The 20,412-nt window shown below is 45.1% G+C and overlaps 1 protein-coding gene across 1 annotated transcript in view; it reads right to left on the reverse strand.

Moving 5' to 3' along the window:
* LOC117509531 (Down syndrome cell adhesion molecule-like protein 1 homolog) overlaps window positions 1–20,412 on the reverse strand; it is a 351,476-nt gene that overhangs the window by 254,012 nt on the left and 77,052 nt on the right. Inside the window, 1 exon segment of the mRNA XM_034169262.1 lies at window positions 19,967–20,113. Coding sequence (XP_034025153.1) covers window positions 19,967–20,113 — 147 coding nt within the window.

Below are 20,412 nucleotides of genomic sequence, written 5' to 3' on the forward strand. Positions count from 1 at the left end.
TTGTTCATGTAAATGGGGAATCTTCTTCACAGACTAAAGTTAATTATGGAGTTCCACAAGGTTCTGTGCTAGGACCAATTTTATTCACTTTATACATGCTTCCCTTAGGCAGTATTATTAGACGGTATTGCTTAAATTTTCATTGTTACGCAGATGATACCCAGCTTTATCTATCCATGAAGCCAGAGGACACACACCAATTAGCTAAACTGCAGGATTGTCTTACAGACATAAAGACATGGATGACCTCTAATTTCCTGCTTTTAAACTCAGATAAAACTGAAGTTATTGTACTTGGCCCCACAAATCTTAGAAACATGGTGTCTAACCAGATCCTTACTCTGGATGGCATTACCCTGAGCTCTAGTAATACTGTGAAAAATCTTGGAGTCATTTTTGATCAGGATATGTCATTCAAAGTGCATATTAAACAAATATGTAGGACTGCTTTTTTGCATTTACGCAATATCTCTAAAATCAGAAAGGTCTTGTCTCAGAGTGATGCTGAAAAACTAATTCATGCATTTATTTCCTCTAGGCTGGACTATTGTAATTCATTATTATCAGGTTGTCCTAAAAGTTCCCTAAAAAGCCTTCAGTTAATTCAAAATGCTGCAGCTAGAGTACTGACGGGGACTAGAAGGAGAGAGCATATCTCACCCATATTGGCCTCTCTTCATTGGCTTCCTGTTAATTCTAGAATAGAATTTAAAATTCTTCTTCTTACTTATAAGGTTTTGAATAATCAGGTCCCATCTTATCTTAGGGACCTCGTAGTACCATATCACCCCAATAGAGCGCTTCGCTCTCAGACTGCGGGCTTACTTGTAGTTCCTAGGGTTTGTAAGAGTAGAATGGGAGGCAGAGCCTTCAGCTTTCAGGCTCCTCTCCTGTGGAACCAGCTCCCAATTCAGATCAGGGAGACAGACACCCTCTCTACTTTTAAGATTAGGCTTAAAACTTTCCTTTTTGCTAAAGCTTATAGTTAGGGCTGGATCAGGTGACCCTGAACCATCCCTTAGTTATGCTGCTATAGACGTAGACTGCTGGGGGGTTCCCATGATGCATTGTTTCTTTCTCTTTTTGCTCTGTATGCACCACTCTGCATTTAATCATTAGTGATCGATCTCTGCTCCCCTCCACAGCATGTCTTTTTCCTGGTTCTCTCCCTCAGCCCCAACCAGTCCCAGCAGAAGACTGCCCCTCCCTGAGCCTGGTTCTGCTGGAGGTTTCTTCCTGTTAAAAGGGAGTTTTTCCTTCCCACTGTAGCCAAGTGCTTGCTCACAGGGGGTCGTTTTGACCGTTGGGGTTTTACATAATTATTGTATGGCCTGCCTTACAATATAAAGCGCCTTGGGGCAACTGTTTGTTGTGATTTGGCGCTATATAAAAAAATTGATTGATTGATTGAATGATTGAAACTCTGACCCCACCAGTTTACACATATTAGTGTTGCTTAGCTGATTTTCTTTCTTGTCGTTTCCATTTTGAGCTGCTTATTGTGCATGATGGAAGGAATGAATATGGAAAAGTGAAAGAAAGACAAAAGAAAATGCGTTGTTCTGGCTGATGAGACGACTGCAGCCAGGATGCATTCCACTGACAAAGTGACTGATGTGTCATTTATGACACATTTGCACGTCACATTCTGCTTTATGGGTCTCATTGTTTTTCCAGGTTTTTCACCGAGACATTTTTCTCCCCTGCTTCACTGCGCCTCCTCCTTCCTTCCTCTTGCATGTACATCTTCAGGTCACGGGTCATTAAATCAGCTCTAGAGGGCATGTGTTGGAACAGGATCTCTCTCATATTGCCCCACCTCCACCATGCTGCTAAAACTGAAATAACAAAACAGAAAAATGCATGCATGTCGGTAACCGTACATGCACACTCGAGACGGTTCTCCTTCGGCATGCTTTTGTCTACAAACACACATAATAGCAAAATATTCTGCTCCGTTGGCCTGTCTTACTGTTTAAGAATTAAACAAAGGCTCATAAACTCATCGTTTGCAGTCTCAAACGCTAAAATCTCCACTATGACCTCTTGAGGTCAGGACCTCGTGTGCATGCACTCAGACAAAACCAGTGGGTTTGATAAATAGCAGAGAAAAATTATAGAATAGCATGGTAATAACTAAAAATGTACCCTAAAAAATTTGCTTTAAGTTACAGATTTACGCAAAAGTTAAGCAATATTTTCAGAATGTCGACATTCGTTGTGTGTCAGCTTCACTTCTTCACCAACACCTCACAAGTGATATGCATTTTGGGGCAAGTCATAATCGCCAGCTTCCAGCATCCATCTGATTAAAACTGCATCAAGTGTTTTCCCTAATTAAAGCTGGAGGAGGAACACGACAAACATACACAAAGTGGGGGCGGAGCCTCACTGTTTAAGGGACAAGGGCGTTGGCGAGGACATCATGGCGGGTGATGAATAAACGCAGCCACGTCAGCTGTGCATTTGGAAAAATATCTGATGGCGACTGTGTGCTGGCAGGTGCCCGCGCTCCAGAGTGTGCTCGTGTAAGTGTAAACGCAGGAGGACACCACCGTTCAGTTGGACAGATGCAGACGCGCTGCTGCCCTGCAAACACAGCCAGCAAACATGACAGGGCGTACACGGTGTAAAACCAAAAGCACCGTGACCCATGGGTGAGCAACAAAGAAATAAACCAGCAAATTCATACACGTGTGCGTGGACATACTGCGGCTATGTGCACTTAATGAATAACTAACTAGCAAAGAGGAAAGGGAGCCATCTTCTCCGAGTAAGGCCAAATGAATTTGCCGAAGCACTATGCAAATGTTCCCTCGGCTAATGAGACTGCCTGCATGATTGGAGTACCATTGAAATTCTCCTCGTGCACAGCTTTTGCTGACTTTCTACCACCCTCCCTCTTTTAATCTCTCTATCTCTTCCGCCATTTCAATCTCTACCCAGAACATCCATGTTCCTTGATCTGTCCGACAGCGGCAGAGGTTTCAAACTCAAACCTGTGGGTTGGATCAGGCCGCAAACTGCTACTTTGACATAGATTTGGGCTCAATTTAGTTGAGACATGAAGGGATTTCAATAAATATAGTGGACATGTAGGTCTTGGGTTCAGAAAGGGGTTTTTTTAATGATTTTTTTTTTTTTTTAATCATGTCTTGTTTACATGTTATCTGTACTGCGGTGAAACAGCGCCCCCAAAGGCACTTAAGTACAGTTGATGGTGCCAGTGGAGGTTTGCGCCCTCTGAATGACATGGACAAAGATGCATCAAAATTTCAAATAGATGTAAAATACAAAATACCCAAAAAACTATACTTTTTTGGGGGGTTCTTTGTATGTTTGTTTCAGTTTATTTGGAGTCACAACAACAATGTCCATCTCACCCAAACAAAATATAGAACTGTGATGGATCCCTGATTTTTTTTTTTTTCTGTTAATCCACCTATGAATTTGCCACACATTTTTACACTGGATGTCCTTCCTGATGCGACTCCAGATCTACAAGAAGAAAGAACTCAGTGTGATATTTTTTCTTCATAAAGTCAATCAAGACTGGGTGTGCGCACCTTGTGTTGTACATCAAAGCATCCATGACACCATGGCACTGCCTTGGCCCTGGATAGCAACCACCCAGCCATACGTCCAGTCCATCCTCACATCTATCTGCTGCAGCCAGGTGAAGCACATGACCTTCTCCAGCGACTGACGTCTTCACCACTGAAGAACCTGTGTGTTGGATTATGCCCAGAGAAATGCGCCACATGGCCATAATGTCAAAACTGACACTCCCTCACAATGCATGTGATACTCCTCATCTTAGTCTCCCAAGGTAACTGCTCATTTGAGGCACAGTCATTCCACTGATATCCAAGGATCCTCTGAAGAGACCAATTACCAAAGACATCCAATTGTCACCTTCCATCCAAGTCTCAGAACCACAGATTAAGGCAGGCAGCACCACGACCCTAAAGACTTGGACCTTCATTCTCAAAGGCTGAGGACCCAGTGATGTGAATATCACTGCTGAGATAAGTGAATGCCTCTACAAGTTTAACACTTTCACCACAGACGCTTCCAGTTTCCCATTCAGTTAAAAGTGTGTCCAAATCTTCAACTGTTACTGTACAGATACACTCCTGATGGCTGGATCTTAGCCTTGACCCAGCAAAATCCTAAATCCAGACACTGTGATTTGCCATTAGTGTGTCCATCGATTCCGCAAGGATCACAGCATCGTCTGCAAAGTCAAGTTACACAAAGGTCATAAAGATTCGTACAATATTTCCTGAGAAATTAATATTTGAATGAAATATGTGAAATTGTTAAAAAAGAAGAAGTATCTTGCAATGTCAAAGAAAGAGATGAAAAAGAATATTCCTGGATCTGCCCTTTGATCTTGAGCCGTTTCAAAATTATAAAACCTTGGCTCATCGACCACCAGACGACACTAAATTTCCTGAACAGTTTTGGTTTCCAAACCAGAAAGACAGACAGATGGAAGGACAGTCTTTTTGACTGTAAACACCTGCAATCTACAGCTGCAATCATTAATCAATAACTGATTGACTAGTTTGATTAATCAGCGAGTGTTTTAATAGTGAATTGTAATCTGAATGTCTTTGGCTCATGGGCAAAGCGCGTCATTTAAAGTCATGCTGGTTTTTGGGAAACTGATACTTTTCTGACATTTTATGGACCAAACAATGAATCAGTTAATTGAAAACACAATTAACCAATAATCAAAATAATCACTCCCTGCACCCCTACTTGAAACCTTGGGACAGTGATTCCCAAAGTGTGGACCGTGGCCCTCTGTTGGGCTGTAAAGTTACTGCAGGTGCATCGTGAAAGGCCTTTAAAAATAAATAAAAACATCTTTGATTTTCAAATTTGTAGCAAAAATTACCCAACAATATTTTTGATTATTTTAAAAATGCAATCAGAATAAACCAACTTGATTTAAATTGCGTTATTCTTAATTTATATGACACGGTCCCTTTGGCTGCTCCCTTGTTTCACTTGTAGTCGCCACAGCAGTTGTGAGAAGGATCTGCATGTTGATTTGGCACAGATTTTACACTGAATGCCCTTCCTGATGGAACTCCATTTCTGGTTCTACTTCATTTTTGGTGGGTGGAGGACGTGTCTTAGTGTAAATCACAAATATCAATGTAACCTCAACCATTGTGCAAATATTGATAAACCTAAGTGTAGTAATCCATTTATCTGTGGCATTACTTTGACAAACACACTGGGCATTTTAAGTTACAGAGGATCTTGAAGTAAGTAAGATTATGAGGCGCACTGGTGAAGCAGAACCGGGGATGAGCACCTGTCCCCAGTGCAGGCTGGTACCCATTTACAACAAGGGTGGACTGAGACAATGCAGATGAAGTGTCTTGTCCAAGGACACCCAGGTCTACATATTGGCAGCCGCACACCTTAACATACTAAGCTACCTCCTGTACACACAATGTCAGCGGATCTTGTGAAAGACACAAATGTCAATGTCTTTTTGGTGCTCAAACCATGTGATCCACGCAGGTAAACAGCATCTCCCTGTCAGCGTCTGGACGGCAGCCACATCTCACTCGCAGTCCCTCCCTCACACGTTCAAGGGGAGCGCAGTCACCATCTGCACCTGTTCTCACTGTCAAACACTCAAACACCACTGCTGAATAAATAAGCCGACCCGACGCCACCGACGCCAGCTTCACACACAAAACACACTGCAGTCCGTAAACACACATCAATAAATAAACACCACTGGCACCCCCTCTACCCCTCGACCACCACCCCCCCCACCCGCTACACACACACACACACACACACACACACACACACAGACTGCCTCCATCCTAAAGGCATTATGTGTGGAACGGTTAATGGTCAGAAACTAACACGGGTAAATAAAAAAGGCTGCAGGAAAAAGAGGTGAGGAAGGCCGTGTGTGTGTGTGTGTATGTGTGCACTTGCATTCATGTACACGTGTGTGTGTGAGGTGGCATTAAGCGGTCCTCAGATGCATCTTTAATGGTAGCTTTAGAGCCGCTGGCCTCCTCTTCCTCCCCTGGGTGCCGGGGACAGCAGGAAAACACAGCGAACACGCCGCTCTCTTTGTCCATCTTCCCGTCCTGTCCTCCTCGCGCCCACCCTCCTCATTCCATCATCACTCCATCCCATGCCCACTTTCCATCTGCATAATTCAGCATGTCATGCTTTTGAGCCACTTTGTTTCTTTTTTTCTGCTGATTCTGCTTTTTTTTGTGCCCATCTGTTATTAACTTTCACCTGTTTCAGGCTTGACAGAGTGGAAGGAAAAGATGAAGCTTTGTCACTTCAGCATCTCTGAACAAGTGTTTCCAAAGAAGGGGGAGAAAAGTTAGTAAGAATGCAGAGAGTGGGGAAGACTGGGAGAGTGAGGCCTGTGCAGAACGGCCACAAAATGGAAGAGAGGGAGAGAAGCTGCAGCAGCTGTTGGTGACGCCTCCCGTCACAAAGAGAGGGAGTGAGGAGGATTAAATGACCTCAATGAATGCAAATAAGTAAATACACTCAGTAATTTCCACACAGCCGTCACCCACAAGTTTGTGCTTGCCTCTTGTGCCACAGTGAATCAATACGTGATCTATCGATTACTTTGTACCCAGCTCTACCTTAACATCCATCATCACAGTAACTCTGCATAACTCTCACACCTGAACGGGTTTGGAGTCATTTTGCGTCATAACAGGCCAAGTTATGACTTGACGCACCTTGACTGATTTCCCAAAGTCTGAAACTCTGAAGCACCTCTGCTTTGCCCAGTCCGCACTCAACTCCTGACAACCTGGAGGAACTCAATGTAACTTCGGGTGAACTCGGTGTACACTCCAGGTTCAACTCAGAATAGCTTGGGATAACTCTTTCCCTGTTTGGTGTGAAACCTGAACCCAAGTTGAACCAAGTCTGCAACAAGCAAAGGCAGCCAGGGGTCCAACCGAGCTCCCTCAAATTTTGAACACCATCCCTGGTTCTCAAGACCAGGCACCTAAGTGGCTCTACTCTACTCTTTTCTATTCTCCTATTTTACTCTTCCGTTTTAGATATTTAGATGTACCTTTGTATACTGGCATAGTTCCACCTTAGAAATGGAATATAATATATACCTTACTGAATTTTCATGAGCAAAACCAGTACGTGGTTAACCGATCTTCCTCAACTTCTGGCGAGTTGTGTTGAGTAGTATGCCAAGTGCCCTCCAAGCCATTCACAAGTCTTGCTGAGTCGCCATTAGGAATGGGAATAATTAAAATTTTATTCATAATTTTGCCATTATCATGCCATTATTGTAGAGCAGGTAGTTGAGTAGGTAAGGAGCTGGCCTGCCAATATAGTATGTCGACCTGATAAGATAAGGGTTAGGGTAAGATGTAGGCCTATGCAACATCTGAGTAGCTGATTTCCTTGTTGCTAGGTATAGACTTTGACATCATGACAACACAGTTGACATGATACATGAGTTTTTGTAACAAAGAGCTGTCAGAACAAGATGGATTGATTAATTTGGAACCAGTTCTCGTTTCCCATCCTTCATCACAACTTGGAAAACTCGGTACCAAATTCAGCCAGGTGTGAGAGCTATTTAATAATCTGAAAAACTAACCCGTCTAAAACTTATGATGGTTTATGACTCATTTTTTAATTAAATTAAGTTTTTTTCCATATTATTTGTTCCTCATTCTCAGAAACATTACGCACTGTGTGCACATCATGTGATTGACATTTTAGTGTGTGTGGAATGAATGATAATGGCGGCTGTTCAAAATGAGGCACCTTTGTGTCAAATTTAACCACTGCAATGCATTGAAAACTACAACAACTCTACACCATACTCTTCTGAGTGACAGCTGACATGATTTTCTTGCATGAAACGGAAACTACACAATGTGAAGAACACCTCCATGAAAACACTTTTTTGGTACTTCAAGGAAAACTAATTTTCTTGATAAAAGAAATTCAAACAAACTAAAATCAAATCAAGAAAAATAATAGCTCTGTTATGTGTCGATGCAAGTTGAGGAGCGGACCTGCGTCTGACGGAACCCAGCGCTAAAATAACCAGAAAGCGGTTCCAATAACAAAAACAATTTATTGAGTCACCCTCTAGTGCTAAACAAAGTGTAGAAACTAAAACAGCGTCATTCTGGTGGAGTGAAGGCTGGCACGCTCTCCAGCGCCCAAAAGGATCGAAGCCCGGCGCTTCTGGACTCACTGTTACCGCCAAACACCCCCCAGGTGGACACGACAAACCGACTCTGTGAAGGACAGAAGAGGTGAGGTAAGTCAGCAGTTACAACCAATATCCTTCAAAAGACACACACCACCAGCAACACATTCAGGTCTGTATTTTAAGCTTTATGCAAATGAGCAGCCTCTCACAACAGGTGGAGGATCACTTGTCCGCACGCCACAGCAGTGAGAAGCGAGCTGCACAAATCTCATCACAATTCAAATCTACTGCGTAACAAAATACCAAGTTACTATCAACAAGTAGTCAAACAATTAATCACCTCTGATGTGTGCTGACAGCATGTGTCCCTCACCCTTCCTGCTTCACAGGCACGATGTGTCAAACCCAGGCGCGGTCCTCAGCGTCTCACAAACGAACATCACAAGGTCGAGTTCCCGGCAATTCTGCTTGAATCACACATGGCTTAAATGCAGAACGCCATCTAATTATCTGCTTCAGCTGAAAGTCTTTAAAGTTGCATGTGAGCACCATCCACAGGTGCTGCACATAATGTTGATGAGGGTGAAGGACTCTTCAGCCAGCACCTTCACCACAGACAAATCAGTCTTCATGCCACCTGGAGAGCAAAGAAAAGAAAAGAACACCAAAATATCCAGCCACACCCCCCCCCCAACACACAACAGTACCCCCCCTTTAACGGGAAGCCTCCCGGCGACCGAACAGACCAGGTCCGAGAACAGCACCTCCCTTCGGGGTCCTCGTCAGGAAGCAGACAGCAGGACAGGGCACCGCAGCTGGAAGGTCGGCTGGCATAAAAAAAAAAAAACCCAAAACAGTCCCTAGTATAATCCAACACACAAGAAAAAACATAAAACCCACCCAAAACCTCCCCAGGGGACCGTCCCATCCAACCCCGGGAAGAAAAGAAAAACTCCCAAACGCAAAAACCCAACACAGCCCCACAAACACAATACAAACATAAATGCATAAAAGAAAAATAACAAACAACCCCCCCAGAACAGCCTGCAGAGCCCAACCCCCCCCCAAGAAGGCCTTTACCGCCGGTTCCAGGAGGAATAGCCAGAACCGGAATCCCACAAAGGTCCCCAGGTGTACATGGAGCAAACGGCGCCCCCCAGAGGACCGTACCATCAAACCCCAGGAGGCACCCTCCCCACAACCCCGGAACCTCAGACCCGGCCACACCTGGCTAGTCGGCCCCACAAGCCAATTCCCCCCCAGAGGACCGTCCCATCAACCCTGGAGGTGGAACCCGGAAGGAAACAAAACAAAATCAAAGTCCAACCCCCGGAGGACTACCTAAAACAACCCCGGGGGCAAATAAAACAACCGTAAACCCTGTTACCTTCCCCAGCACCCCGAAAGACCCCAGGTCCCTCCCAGAGCCCCTCGGCGGCTCAATTTCGGCGAACGGCTCAAAACATTAAGCCGGGGAAGGGAACAGGAAAAACTAACCCAGCCTCAACCCCAAGGCGCAGCGGAAAACCGGAAATACGTCCGGTGCCCCAACTCGACCATACCCCAGCCTCTCGGGAGGGGTGGAACTACCGAAATGGTGAACGGCAACAGATCGGCCCACCCCTCCGACTGAGGTATGTTCCCGCTGCACCACACCCCGGCAACACCAATGACGAACGGTACAAAGGCTCACCGAGGCTGGAGTGGAACCGGGCCCTAACCAAACCAAGAAAAATGCCCCTAACACCCCCCCCTAGGTGCAGAGGTCTTCTGAGAATGCTCAGCGTGACCAACCTGCACCACCCCACAACCCACAAGACAAACGGTCTTGGGGCAAGTGAGGTTGGGGTTAGGGATGTAGGGAAATAAAAACAACAAAATAAAATGACCCAAAAACCCAAACAGAAAATACCTAAAAACACATAAAAAATAACGATCAAGTGAGCCCAGACGGGCTTCTAACCGCCTAACGTTCACTCCACCAGACACGCTTCTGACTCCCCAAACAAATTATAACCCCTATTCAAAGAAAACAAAACATTAACCCATACAAGTTTTTTTTTTTTGTGTGTGTGTGTGTGTTATTTTGCCTGTCCCAGAACACCTGGAGATACGTCACCATTGTTTTTCTTGACGCTTATATGTTGGGGCAATACAGTGATCTCCGCTCGTCCGAGCTGCATGGGCTCGTCAGCAAGAGGAGCCAGAGGTCCCGTCGGAGGAGCCTCAGTGGGGCGAAGAAGAGGCGGCCCAGATCTGTGTCGGGGAAAGCCCCCAGACGAAAAAACCCGCTCTGATGGCCGCCCTCTCTCGCGTCCACGCTCCTTCATCCGATCATCTAGACGAATCACCAACGATATTAGCTCATCTAAATCGTTTGGCTCGTCACGGACTGCCAGCTCGTCTTTTAATGACTCATTTAACCCATCTACAAACACTCCTCGTAAAGCTGCGGCATTCCAACCTGACTGAGCAGAAAAAATCCGGAAGTCCACGGAATACTCCGCCGCACTCCGCCTCCCCTGCCTGAGATTCAGCAACCGTTGGGCAACGGTATTCGTTTTCACCGGATGGTCAAAAACCAGTCGGAACTCCCGGGAGAAATCCTTAAAGGATCCTAACAATGGCGAGTTGTTACTCCACAACGCTGTGACCCAAGCTAAGGCGTCACCTCGGAGCAAATTTGTCACATATGAAACACGGCTCCCATCAGAAGAGAAGGAAGCCGGTCGCTGAGCAAAAACCAGAGAACATTGCATCAAAAACGAAGCACAGGCTTCGACGTCTCCCGCATAAGGCTCCGGATGACAAATAATCGGTTCGGACGCCGAATCTCTGGGTGACGGAGTTATCTGCACCAGTATCGATGGTGCCGCAGCTGGAGCAGCAGGAAGCGGAACGGCTTGCGCTGCAACCCCCGTAACACGGACGTCTGTTTGTTTAATTTGGTTTGCGAGATGCTGTAATTGCTCCCATATTTTCTCCAAGTGTTCTTGAACTTTTTCGGCGAAAGGAACCGCCTCTGCCGCTGGGTCCATTATGGAATGGCCGGGAACTACTGTTATGTGTCGACGCAGGTTGAGGAGCGGACCTGCGTCTGACGGAACCCAGCGCTAAAATAACCAGAAAGCGGTTCCAATAACAAAAACAATTTATTGAGTCACCCTCTAGTGCTAAACAAAGTGTAGAAACTAAAACAGCGTCATTCTGGTGGAGTGAAGGCTGGCACGCTCTCCAGCGCCCAAAAGGATCGAAGCCCGGCGCTTCTGGACTCACTGTTACCGCCAAACACCCCCCAGGTGGACACGACAAACCGACTCTCTGTGAAGGATAGAAGAGGTGAGGTAAGTCAGCAGTTACAACCAATATCCTTCAAAAGACACACACCATCAGCAACACATTCAGGTCTGTATTTTAAGCTTTATGCAAATGAGCAGCCTCTCACAACAGGTGGAGGATCACTTGTCCGCACGCCACAGCAGTGAGAAGCGAGCTGCACAATTCTCATCACAATTCAAATCTACTGCGTAACAAAATACCAAGTTACTATCAACAAGTAGTCAAACAATTAATCACCTCTGATGTGTGCTGACAGCATGTGTCCCTCACCCTTCCTGCTTCACAGGCACGATGTGTCAAACCCAGGCGCGGTCCTCAGCGTCTCACAAACGAACATCACAAGGTCGAGTTCCCGGCAATTCTGCTTGAATCACACATGGCTTAAATGCAGAACGCCATCTAATTATCTGCTTCAGCTGAAAGTCTTTAAAGTTGCATGTGAGCACCATCCACAGGTGCTGCACATAATGTTGATGAGGGTGAAGGACTCTTCAGCCAGCACCTTCTCCACAGACAAATCAGTCTTCATGCCACCTGGAGAGCAAAGAAAAGAAAAGAACACCAAAATATCCAGCCACACACCCCCCCCCAACACACAACAAGCTCAGTGAAGTGGTCTGAGCCCTGACTGTGGCTTAGTGTCAAAGTGCCCTTTTTAGCAAGAACTCCCACAATTACTCATTGCTACAAAGACAACACAAGAATGTTTAGGGGAGGTGATGGTCTAGTGGTTAAAATGTTTGGCTTGAGACCAGAGGATCCTCAGTTCAAATCCCAACCTGACCGGAAAATCACTAAGGGCCCTTAATCCCCTAGGTCCTTAATCCCCTAGCTGCTCCCGGTGTGTAATTGAGCACCTTGTATGGCAGCACCCTGACATCGGGGCGAATGTGAGGCATTGATGTGTAAAGCGCATTGAGCATCTGATGCAGATGGAAAAGCGCTATATAAATGCAGTCCATTTACCATTATGTTGAAAGAAGACACAATGTCAAAACTATACCTTATTTTAAATCTTATTTTATCAACATATTTTCTATATAACTCTTTCTGATCTGTGTTATTAGTTTATGCATTTACAGTTGTTTTGCCAATAAAGTGCGATTAAAAAATGAAGAGAAAGAGGGGTGAACAGTATGATGATTATTTCTGCATCAACACGAGAATTCCTTTTGCTCTTCTCCATCCTAGGTACCAGCTTTAGACAAAATTTCATCATGATCCATAAGCCATGCTTTTAAGTTAGAGTGTCCGCAAACATACAAACACACATAACCTCCACACTTCTCTGGTGGTTGCTGGAGGTAATAAATGAAAATACCTGCTGAAAGCAACAGCTCAGGCCACACTTTTACAAACAAAAACAGGAGTGATTGCAAATACATAAACCATACAAACCCATTATCATTACCATCTTCATCACAGTCACAGCTGAGCTCCATGAAGAAAGGCAAATAAATAAATAAAACAATAAGAATAAAATAATGGCTGGCTGCTTGCAGAGCTGCCTCTGTCAAGGGTTTTGCATGTCCCTGTGGCCTTGCAAACTGTATTTTGGGAGTCGCTCAAGAATAATTAGTTTTGTATGAGTACGAGTGATTCAGAAACCCTGATGTATCAGGTGCATCATTTTAAAACAAATAAAACACACAACACTCATAAAACTCAACACCTCATGTCTGACAAGGATTTGAGTGAATTCATTCTGTCTGATTCAGTTACACCATAAAATAAGGTTCTGTGTAACATTGATCAATTCTGTCCAAAATTGAACCGCTTTATCCTTAACTGACACGCAACCTTTAGACCATGGTTAATCCATATTGGCTCCAGTGTGTGTGTTAAATTGTTAAGACAATGAGTCTGACCTTTTAAGGTTAGACAAAGTCTTATGACCAACAGAAAGGTGATAAATGACTTCATATTACTGTTTGATCATAAACATAGGTGTGTCTTTAACCAGTGAACAAAACAGCCATTCTATACAAAAATATAAGTATTGGGTGATAATCTTGGCTTTGGCTTGCAATCTTGACTTTTGATAGATTGTTCTCACAATCAAGTGAAAGCAGAAAGTGCGACCACATTACACCAATTTTTGCATCCCTTCACTGGCTTCCTGTGCCAGTGAGATCAGATTTTAAGGTTCTGCTACTAGTCTACAAAAATTGTTCACAGACTGGAACCTCCCTACCTAGCTGACATAATTAAACCTTACGTACCGCCCGGGCTTTGCGTTCTCAGAGTGCAGGACAACTTTGTGTCCCTAGGTTGAATAAGAAGTCTGCGGGTCATACAGCTTTCTCTTATTGTGCCCCTGTTCTGTGGAATGATCTCCCTGCATCAATAAAACAGTCAGATTCTGTAGAGACTTTCAAGTCCAGACTTAAGACGCACTTATTTTCCCTTTCATATGGCTAGCATACTGGCATAGTATAGTTCTGCGCTTTTTACTCTTTTAATTCATTTTATTAGGAAACGAAGCGTGCCGCGTCCTCAACTTTACCTAAATTGTGGGTCTTTTGGTGAAGCTTAGCGCTAGTGGCCGGCGATCACCTTAGTATTTCCTGTTTTTCTTTTTGTTTAATGCTGACAAATTACACTGTATTTCTTGTCTTTCTGATGCCTTTTCTCTCTGTTTTAAGGTGCTGCTACATCCAGAGATGGGTGTGGTATTTGTGCTGGAGACCCTCCTGTCCTGTGCACCAACAGCATTTCCTGTATATTTGTTTTGTGAATTGTTCTGTAATCTGTGTCTGTAGCATGGCCCAAGGAGAGGGTCACCCCTCTGAGTCTGGTCTGCTTGAGGTTTCTTTCTCAGACAGAGTTTTTCCTTACCACTGCTGTTCTGGGGGTTAGTAAGGTTAGACCTTACTTGTGTGACGTGCCTTGAGGCAACTCTGTTGTGATTTAGCATAAATAAATTGAAATTAAGTGATTTTGTGCTTGGTTGATCCTCAGTCATTTCACCAAGTTTGGTCCAGTTTGGATCAAAACTATTGAACTGTTTTGTTCAGACACATGGGGCTAAAAATGGTACTGCATGTGCTAAAAGCGAAGAAATAAAGATTTGGGGCACCTTCCTGGAAAGAGGTCTAGGAAGGTGTGTTGCTTGGAAGTACCCAAGCTTTTTCCATTAGGCTCTAGTTTGGATCAGCCCAAAGGGGCAACAACATTCATACCCACAGTAACGGGGCTAGAGGTTGAATGCATTGAAGACTGAGGAGGAGGGCTGGTAAGATGTACTGACCTGCTGGCACCAAAAGCACTGAAAAACAGATGGGTGGCTGGATAGATCTCACTATGTGGAGTCAAACCTGCATCTACAAAAATGGAAAGTTTGTTTTCTATAAATAAAAACAATATCACAGAGCCAGTGAAAAGTCTCATAATAGAATGAAGAAGAAAGTGTTTGAACCTACAGAAAAGCTTTTCAGAACTCATCAACAAACATGACAGTGACCTGATTTGGTGAAAACACAAACACATTTCAGCAGATGGCGCAGCCACTCTACCTGTCACATAAACACACGGTTACGCCGCCTGTGAGTGTGTGCACGGCCAAGCCAAGCCGTGATGATGCACTCATAAAAAAAAAAAAAAAAAAATCAGGCAGCGATGCATCCTCACACCTTCCTCATTCCACACGCCGGTTCGCACCCGTTACCATGGTGACCAGATAAAACTCAGTTTTAAACTCCAAGTGGAGATGGAGATGGATACCAACAAAGTGACACACGTATGCAGAAACACACACACATACACACACACACAGGCAAAGTTACTTCATACAAATCAATCAACGGAGCGTCCGCTTTCAGCGCCCTAACTGACAAACAAATGCTAATTTTCCAACCGACAGTAACACCAGCAAGCCGCCAATTATGGAGGCACAGAGTGAGAGAGAGAGAGAGAGAGAGAGAGAGAGAGAGAGAGAGAGAGAGAGAGAGGAAACAGAGGTGGTGTGACAACAGACTAAAAATGCAGAATCGGCAGCAAACCCAAAAAAAGCCCTCCTCCGTTTGTCTATCGTCTACATGCCCCAAAAACTACCCCCCCCCCCCCCCCACACACACACACACATACACACACTGGCGTGAATGGGCCTCAACGCAAACAGATTTGGCTGTCAAAGAGTGACACGACACCCAGGCAGGGTCGTCTGGTAGTGAGGCCAGCTGTCAGCAAACACCCTCCTGCCTCTTCATCAAAGCCGATTCAAACTCCGCTTTATTGACCAACATGGCCGCCCGCGAGACGTGCGTCATCCTGTCAAGCCGATACCTCGGCGCACACTATCCCTAATAAACAGCAAACAACTAGAGCATCTCAAGTGCCATCGAAGGAGACAAAGCTGTACGTGTCACCAGCAGCTGACGGACAGACGGATGGGGTTTGTGATGGGGAGGGATTGGTGGGGGGTGTGTGTGTGTGTGGGGGGGGTGTCCAAGTGACATGTCTGTTACGATGCTGACACAGACCACCAGCCTGTACCAGGGAGGGAGCGAGCTGAGGAGGCTTTAGCGATGCACAGAGAGAAAGAGGAGCACTGTGTTACCATTCATCAGCCCGGCACGGAGAGGCAGAGGAACGAATCGAGAGACAAAAGACAAAAATCGGAAAACTAGATGAGCAATAACAAATGAGAAACCCTCAGCCCCGCTGATCAGTTTGATGCTTCGTCAGAGAGTCGGTGTGATTTAGAACATCACAATATCTCGATCAGTGTGACACATTTCCGCACTGTGACAAACACGTTGGATCTGAATCATTTTAGCAGATTGGTAGACATCAGTGAGCGAGGCGAGCGCTCACTTCCCTTTCACAACTTTCACGTTAGTGATTTTTGACAAATAACCAACAACCAAACTTAAGTCTTTGTGATATGGGTGACCTTCGAGGTGATGCTGGTAAGTTGTGGTGGCGATCATATTCGTTAGCTGTGTCACATAGTCATCAAACGTTACTCCATCAAGATGTGTTACAAAAACATAGTCTGTAGTCTGTTTAAAAATGAGAACCAAAGAAATGCACTTCAAATTCCATTTATTTAACTACAGTGAAAATCACACTGGTTTATAAGCCAGATGTGACGAAGGTGGCGGCAAGTTAGCGCCACACACAGGTAACTATGCTACATTATAACAAACTAGAGCAGTCGCTTATCAGTTTGACTTGGTTTTTCCTTCCCTTATAATTTGAATTTTTTAAGTTCTCCTAGAGCAGGCAACTCATAGGGATAAGAGTTGCACAGGCAGGTCCAGGGGGCGGCCTTGGGTGCTGATTGGTTATCTGCCCAGTCAGAGGTGGGACTTAGACTGAACTCTTTGGTGAGTCGACCTAAATAATTTCAAAATTTAATGCAGTCTTAAAACTAAGAGGTTCCAATGTTATTCAGTCTGGGTCATGGTGGCAGCATACAAGCTGCTCACCCCACATTGCCCTCTCCTCAGAAAGTCTTCTAACTTTTCCTGGGGGACTCCCGAGACATTTCAAAGCCAGCTGGAAGAAGTAATCCCTCCACTGTGTCCTGAGACCTTCCTCCCAGTTGGACCAGGACACATCCTCATCAGATGATAGACCCACCTCAACTGGCTCCTTTTAATGCAGAGAAGCAACGGCTCTACTCAGAGTCCTTCCCAGATATGCAGGCTTCTCACCCTCTCCCTAAATATAAACCCAGATACTTGATGGAGGAACCTCATTTTTGCTGCTTGTATCCACAACCTTGTTCTTTTGGTCACTTCCCAAAGCTCATGACTATGGGGGAGGACAGGAGCATAAATCATCTAGCTAATTCAAGTGCCTTCTGGTTCAGCTATTTCTTCACTACGTCAATCCAGTACAGCATCCACAGGACTTCAGAGACAGCCCTAATCTGTCTGTCAATCTTACACTCCAGCTTACCCTCACTCGTGTACAAGACCTCGAAATACTTGAACTCCTCCAGTTGACCCAGAGGGGGCAAATCACCCCTTTCTGACAGAGGACCACCGTTTCAGATTTGGAGATACTGTTCCTCATACCAATCGCTTCACACTCTGCCTCAAATCTACATTGTCCACAAAAAGCAGAGATCTGTAGTCAGAAACACACTCTTCAATCTGTGATTGAGCCCTGAAATCCTCAACAAAATAAACTCCTCTGTGGCAAGTCAGTGGCAGTGGACAAGATTTAGCCTGAGATACTGAACTCTCTGACTTTCTGGATGTTGTTGAGTTGTCAAGGCTAACATGTCTCATCCCAGTCCACCCAGCTGTAAATGGGTACCGGCTTTGGCTGGAGAAGTAACATGCAGTGGACACTCATCAGGGGGGAGTCATAAACTTCATGCTACAGTATCTGGGGATAAACAAGGACCTGACAGACCTTGGGGCCTGTATAGGACTTACCTCTGCTAGACGTAGACACCACATTGTCTCATTGTGGTAAATATTCCTTAGAAGAATTCTAATATCTGCATCCAGATACAGAGACTTAGCCGTGTCGACATCGAACTTTGAGTAAGATTTTCTAGTCAATCAGATTCACACATCCACCGCAATGTGTAAAAACCTCAGGTTAATAAAGTGTTTACAGGTTTCCTGAATACTATCTAATAAACACAATAATATATACAATCGGTAACAATAAATACACTTGGGAAAGGTAAATGTGTTCATATGTATGCAAGTCCTTGGTTCCTCTCAGTGCATTTACCATAATATCTCCAAGGTTGCTCAAGGGAGATCCCAAAAGTGTACGATGGTTGACTATGTATTGAAGATCACAAGGTCATGGAATTGACATTATAGCTCACAGATGAATGAAGGTGTTTGTGCATGAGAATCAACGTGAGTGCACAAAGATGCTCATGCATGTCAATATCACATATGCATGTCATTAATTGAGAGATAACAAACTGAGATCTGACCACACGGCTATGATACATTCATTCATTCATTCATTCATTCAACTTCTACTGCTTAGTCCAATTAAGGGTCGCGGGGAGCTGGAGCCTATCCCAGCAGTCATAGGGCGTGAGGCGGGGTACACCCAGGACAGGACGCCAGTCTGTCGCAGGGCCACAAACAGACAAACAAACACAGACACACGCACACCTACGGACAATTTAAAGATTCCAATCCACCTAACCCGCATGTCTTTGGATGTGGGAGGAAACCGGAGCACCCGGAGGAAACCCACGCAAACAGAGGGAGAACATGCAAACTCCACACAGAAAGGCCACGGGAATTGAACCCACGACCTTCTTGCTGTGAGGCAACAGTGCTAACCACTAAGCCACCGTGCCGCCCGGCTATGATACAGTGATTTTTTATATATATATATATATTATATATATATATACACACACACACACACCGGCTTGGTCTCAACACTCACACACTGAGGGATCCGTGACAAGAGGGGAATCCAACAGCAAGCTCTATCGATCCAGACTGGAAACCCCCCTCAGGCCACACACACAGACACACACACACACACACACACACACACACACACACACACACACTACAGCTGCACTGAATCAATGAGTGCTCCCGTGTGAAGGACAGAGCGGTACAAAGAGGCACACAAACACACCCACACCTCTGAAACGCACACTACTGAGAGAGATGAAATGGGCACTCGGCATCACAGAGCGAGATAAGGGGCAGCGGGAGTGATACGTATCATCTGACCTAAACAGTCTCACATAACACCCTGCAATTTACCATTACGCCATAGAGCAAATGTTAAGCCTGCACGCGCGCACGCCGTGCCCATAAACAGCAGTGCGTGCACGGTGCACTACCTGGAAGGGCTCTTCAGTTAAATAACAGCAGACACAGCAGAAGCCTAAAGGTGCGGCGGTTCTCCTCCGGGTGGTTGTGATGAGCAGCTAAACAGATCTATCACTCATTAAATTAGACCCTGCCCCTCCCCATCACTGTCTAACTCACATATATCTACTAAAACCTGATTTATCCTTGTGACACAGCTATTAACTACAGCGGTGTCGACCGCTGAGTGAGGAGGCAGCGATGTGCCAGGCAAAGGCCATTTCATCAGACTCCCTTTTAAATGATTGGACCTTTTTTTCCTCCTAACCTTCTTTCTTCTTGCGGCACTGACAAAAGAGGAGATACCCATAAATGGATTAGCCTCCATTAAGGAGTGTTCTGTGTGTGTGTGCGTGTGTGTGGGTGGGTGGGGGGGCCAGAATAATCACAAATATGGAAAGAGAAGGAAACCCTCATTTAAATAAAGCCACATTATTTGTCAGTTAAATCTAACTGACCTTTGGCCATCCGCTGAGTGATCTCACACAACCAGCGTGTCATGGTTATAAGACTGGTGTCTGCACACGTGTTACATTTCAGTGACAGGAGCAGATTCACAAAAGGACATGAATAGAACCTCGGAATTTCCTACCTGGGACGATGGAGACAGTGTCTTTTTCCCAAGATACGACACTGACATACTCCTGGACAGCTGAGGGGATGAGGCACTTGAACACGGCAACATTACCCCGCATGGAGCGCTGGTCGGCCACACGTACCGTGTAGGGCTCCCTGAACACTGGTGTTTGGAGAGAAGAGCTGAAGTTAGTATGGTTCGGCAGGAATGAGGAAAGAAGACCTCGCTTTGACGATTAGAACTGATCTTTAGTGACTGAAGCTGACAACTAGATGTCTCTGGTTCTAGGTACATTTGCAGGATCCTTGGGTACCTCTGGAGTGACTGTGTAAAATGAATGTTTGCTTAGGGAGGATAAGTAACACTTGCATGGTCAGGGAGCATCGGCTATAACATTTTGGTCATGTAGCGCATTTCTCTGAGCACGATCCAACACGCAGACCCCAACAGCTGGCAGCCAC

The sequence above is a fragment of the Thalassophryne amazonica genome, chromosome 4, assembly GCF_902500255.1.
Source record: "Thalassophryne amazonica chromosome 4, fThaAma1.1, whole genome shotgun sequence".
Taxonomy (NCBI): Eukaryota; Metazoa; Chordata; class Actinopteri; order Batrachoidiformes; family Batrachoididae; genus Thalassophryne; species Thalassophryne amazonica.